This window comes from Salpingoeca rosetta (assembly GCF_000188695.1).
Source record: "Salpingoeca rosetta unplaced genomic scaffold supercont1.17, whole genome shotgun sequence".
NCBI classification, from domain to species: domain Eukaryota; class Choanoflagellata; order Craspedida; family Salpingoecidae; genus Salpingoeca; species Salpingoeca rosetta.
The window spans coordinates 851,813-856,812 of NW_004754917.1; the positions used below are offsets into that span (position 1 = coordinate 851,813).

General features: G+C 55.1%; 1 protein-coding gene across 1 annotated transcript in view; it reads right to left on the minus strand.

Annotated features, from left to right (window-relative positions):
* Positions 1-47: 47 nt before the first annotated feature.
* The window catches only part of PTSG_06890 (uncharacterized protein), a gene marked incomplete at its 3' end in the record, with an annotated part of 8,274 nt that continues 3,321 nt past the window's right edge, over positions 48-5,000 (minus strand). The window contains exons 10-24 of the mRNA XM_004992232.1: positions 4,694-4,744; positions 4,261-4,363; positions 3,976-4,073; positions 3,686-3,751; positions 3,396-3,521; positions 2,947-3,085; positions 2,158-2,703; positions 1,962-2,008; positions 1,613-1,699; positions 1,363-1,465; positions 1,120-1,184; positions 884-967; positions 547-603; positions 351-431; positions 48-107 (exon numbers count right to left, since the gene is read on the minus strand). Coding sequence (XP_004992289.1) covers positions 48-107; positions 351-431; positions 547-603; positions 884-967; positions 1,120-1,184; positions 1,363-1,465; positions 1,613-1,699; positions 1,962-2,008; positions 2,158-2,703; positions 2,947-3,085; positions 3,396-3,521; positions 3,686-3,751; positions 3,976-4,073; positions 4,261-4,363; positions 4,694-4,744 — 1,713 coding nt within the window. The remainder of the gene's footprint in view (positions 108-350; positions 432-546; positions 604-883; positions 968-1,119; positions 1,185-1,362; positions 1,466-1,612; positions 1,700-1,961; positions 2,009-2,157; positions 2,704-2,946; positions 3,086-3,395; positions 3,522-3,685; positions 3,752-3,975; positions 4,074-4,260; positions 4,364-4,693; positions 4,745-5,000) is intronic.

The window sequence follows — 5,000 nt, forward strand, 5'->3', positions numbered from 1 at the left end:
GCTGCAGGTGCAGCAGCTTCATGAGCAGGATGAAGTGATGAAGTGATCTAACAGCGTCGTGCGCGCTTCGCGATAAGTCGCGTGTCGGGAGACAGGGTTTTGTGCGACTGGCAGTGACGTACGAGTGCAACGGACACGTGTTTTATCGGCGATCACAACGATGATGATGATGGTGATGTTGATGAAGATGATGATGATGATAGAGATTATGATAAAGCAGGTGAGGAAAGACAGCAGCGAGCGTATTCTGCAGGACAGGCTGCACACACACACACACACACACAAACACACACACACACACACACACAACACACACACCAACACACACACACACACAACACAACACACACCGGGTTTGAGTGGAGTTCAAAGACGACGTCGAGGAGGGCGAGGAGCATGCGGAAGGGCACGCTCGCATTCACCTCAAAGTTCTGGCAACCACAGTGGTGGGTAGGGTAGTGTGGCAGGAATATGAGTTGGACATACACGTCGTGAACAAGTGGGCAGGTCGAACAAGAACAGCACAGCACAATCATCCATTCGCACCTTCATGGCCGCTGCTGTCTCCTTCGCCTCTGCATCGTCGTCATCGTCCTCCGACGGCTGGACAGTTGGTCACGTGGGTGGGTGGTGAGGATGTGGGAGGCAACGCTGTTCGTGCACACTGCAGAAGCCAACGAGCACGACCAGCCGGAACACACACACACTCGCTCACGCACACTTGCTCACACACTCACACTCACACACATTCACATTCACACACATACAGATACACACACACACTTGCTCACACACACACACACACACTTGCTCACACACACATACAGATACACACACATACAGATACACACACACACACTCCCTCCCCACCAACAACACACACCTTGTGGCCACGGCGGAAGACCTTTGATGTGAGGGACTGATTCGAGCGCACGTACTTGTCCTCGTTCAGAAACTTGGCAACAAACTGGCGTACATATCATGCACACGCATCGTCGGTGTGAATTGCACAAAGCGAACAACCTCGCCGCGCACGTCCGCAAGCATCAGCCAGTGCCTGCAGGCAAAACAAAACGCCCACAAACGCAAATGCACCACACCATCAAGCAAAGCCCACACCTTCTTCACGCCCGGTTTCTCCAGCACGGAGTGCGACATGACCATCTTCAGCCACGTCTTCAGATCTACAAAGCGAAAAGAAAAGAACACACACGCGGCAGCGGGAGTGAGGGGGGGATGACAGTGTCGTACAAACACCACAATAGCACTTGCTCCAACACACATACACAAGTCTTTACAGTGTCGGCACAGCACTCACGCAACCCCGCGTCCCTCCTCGTTCCACCACACATACGCGCGTACCGTTTGTGCGCGCGTTCAGGAACTCCTCCGATTGGCTCTTGAGATATGTTTTGCGCGGGAGCGTCAGCGGCACTTCGATCAAGTGCCCAAACCGCTTTTTCAACTGCAGACACATGTACACGCGATTGGCATGCACGTGAATGTAAGTTTGCGTGTGGATGTATGTGTGCATGATGGGATGCCATCATGTCGTGGTGCATGCAAGCTGTGTGATGGCCGCACATACACGCCAACGCACGCACACACGCACCTCTGTGTGGAAGTTGTGAAAGTCGCTGTATCTGCGGAGGCAGTACCACTCCCGCGTGGCGCCGCTCTTGGCGCTGATGAACGTCACCTGCACACACACACACACACACACACACACATGAGTGGCACGAGTAGGCACATCAATTCACCCGCAGCAGCAGCAGCAGCAGCAGCAGCAGCAGCAACAACAACAACAACAACAACAACAACAACAACAACAACAACAACAACAACAACAACAACAACAACAACAACAACAACAACAACAACAACAACAACAACAACAACAACAGTATCACAGGACGCGAAGCAATGGCAACATTGTCATGTGTGATGCAATGGCGGCGGACCTTGAGGCGATAGAAGACCACCATCTTCTTCTTCACGCGCAGCGATTCTGCACAGCACAAACACACACACACACACACACAGATACATCGATGAGAACCAGGCCCGCTCCACCACCGAGGACACAGACACACACACACTTCAACACACTTCACACACACACACACAGACACGCACACACGCACACACAAGTCTCACCTCGCTCGACGAGCTCAGCAGCCCACCACCCGTCATATTCGTCTCCGGTTGGCGCCGCACCGCCGCTGCCCTGGCGACTCACGCTCTCACTCCCATTCCCATTCCCACTCACGCTCCCACTCATGCTTGTGCTCGTGCTCGTGCTGCTGCCTGCCGCCACATCGCTGGATGCAATGCTCATCGTATCTGGATCAACATCGTCATCGTCATCATATTCGTCATCGTCGTTGAATGCCATGTCTGTGTCGCCACCACTACCGACAGTGCTTGCGCGCGAACGACCGCCCGATCCCGCCGACACGTGGCGCTGACGCGGGCGGATGGAGGTGGAGCGAGGACGCAATCCCCCACCACCATCGCGATCATCACCAGGGTGGTGCTGGGGTGAGGTTGTTGTCACGGGCGCGTGGGTGCCGCTGCCACGCTCGCTGCCGAGTGGTGACGGTGTGTGCGAGTGGCTGTCGTCGCTGTCAACATCGCTGTCGTGGAAGAGATGATGTGTTGACGGCTTGGCGCGCGCTGGCGGTGGCGGTGACACCACCCGGGCTGTCGTGAGGAGGGGGGCAGGTGAGGAAGGTGAGGCAAAGGGAAAGGCACGCAGGGATGTTGTGGAGGGTGATTATTCAGTGCTTGCGTGTGCAGGTTGAAGAACAAGAAAAACACCATCGAGAGCACGCAATGGCGCGGACATGTCCACATCACCACAATCACCACTGTCACTAACATCACCACCATCACCACAATAACCACTGTCACCACTGTCACCACCACCATCACCATCGGGCAGACCTGGGGGCCTGGTTGGATCGTGCTTGGGCAGAGAGTCGAGGTACTCTGCTCCGTGATCGAGCTTCAGCGACATGATGCAGCGATAGTACGGGTCGCTCTTGAGAAAGTCGTCGTGGATTGCATCCAGTTGCCGCTCAAGCTGATGCGAACGGAAGCAACAGGGTGGGGAGGGGTGTGGGGAGAGAGTACAAAGAGACAGAGGGGGGAGGGCAAGTGACAGAAATGAGGTTACCACGACGACAGTGCGTCTTAACACGCGTGAGCCTCCTTACCACCACCACCACCACCACCACCACCATCACCACCACCAGCACCATCATCATCATCATCATCATCATCACCACCACCACCATCACCACAGCCGCCACCACCACCACCATCACCATCATCATCATCATCATCATCATCATCATCATCAGCACCACCATGCACTGTGCGCGTGTCCGCACCTCCCGCCTGACGGAAGCGAAGATGTCGTGTGTCGGGTGGCGGGCGATGTTCTCGTGCACCTCCGCCATCATCTCCAGCTGTCGCGCTCCGAGATCGATACGCCGCGGCGACGTGTCGCTGATGTACTGCAGCCGGCAAAAGGGGGAGGTGGTGGTGGTGTTGTGATATGAACGGTGCCAGTGTGAGAGCGCGCAGTGGTGGAGTCGTGAGGTGGTGAATCGTCATAGACACACACACACACACACACACACACACACATATGCGTGTGTCCATGAAACAGAGCCCCAACCTGGAAGAAGATTTCCTTTGCTTCTCGCTGGATCGTGTTGATGATCTTGTACTGGAAATTGCGTTGCTAATGATGGAGAACAGAGCAAGAGGGGGGTACCATGAGGGTGGCGATGCAGGGTTGGCAGTGACCAACGAGAACGCACGCGCAGGCATGCATGTGCCGCACAGAATGAGTTGTACACACACACACACACACACACACACACACACACACACACACACACACACACACACATACACACACGCACACACACGCACACACGCCCTTTCCAAGCACTACAGGCTCACCTGTGCCTCCGGTTGCGCCTTTGCCTGCTGGCGTTTGAGTTCCGTGTTTTGATCAAAGGCGAAAATGTCCAGCCAGCACGCGAGCACGTGATCTTGACCTGTGGCGGTGGCGGTGATGGAGTGATGGACATGGATTGTGGTGCGGTGGTGAGGATGAAAGAGAAATGTACCAGAAGAGAGGGCGACAGCAAGCAACAACGTGCACACACACACGCACGCACGCACACACGCACGCACGCACACACGCACGCACGCACACACGCACACACGCACACAACACCGCACCTGTGTTGACTGCGAATTCCTCGAGGTACTTGACGGCAATTGGATCCTCACGCACAAACTTGGAGGAGAGAGCGACGGTCGGCGTGTCAGACTCAACCGGTGGCTGACGGTGGTCACGGCAGTGGTCGTCGTGTTTGTGTGTTTGTGTGAGTACACGCGAGTGTGTGTGTGTGCGTGTGTTTGAGTGTTTGTGTGAGTGCACGCGAGTGTGTGTGAGCGCGATGGTGAGATGGAAAAGTGCGCAAGCAGTGTGCACAATCAGCGCATGGTGCATGGCCACGTTGTGAGGAGCCGTGACAGTACCAACAACAGACACGACGACACCAACGACACACCGACAACAGATACAACACCAACAACACACCAACAGCAGACACGACAACACCAACAGCAGACACGACGACACCAACAACACACCAACACATGTCGACACCTTCTCGATGGGTTTGCCCGTGATGACGGCGATGCGATTTTGACACTCCGTCTGTTGATGCACAGTGACCACATCACGCGTGAAGATGAGGAGAAATGATGAGAAAAAAAGGGGGGGGGCATAGAGAGATGAGAGAACCTACAAGGGGAAGGCGAAGACGGAGAGAGAGATGGAAGCTGGCCAGTTGCAGCCGCACAATTGTGTGTTCATAAACACGTGCACAAATAAACACACACACACACGTGCATCTGCAACACCAAAGCACACACTACCTTTCCCCCGCCCCTCACCACCACCACCACCACCA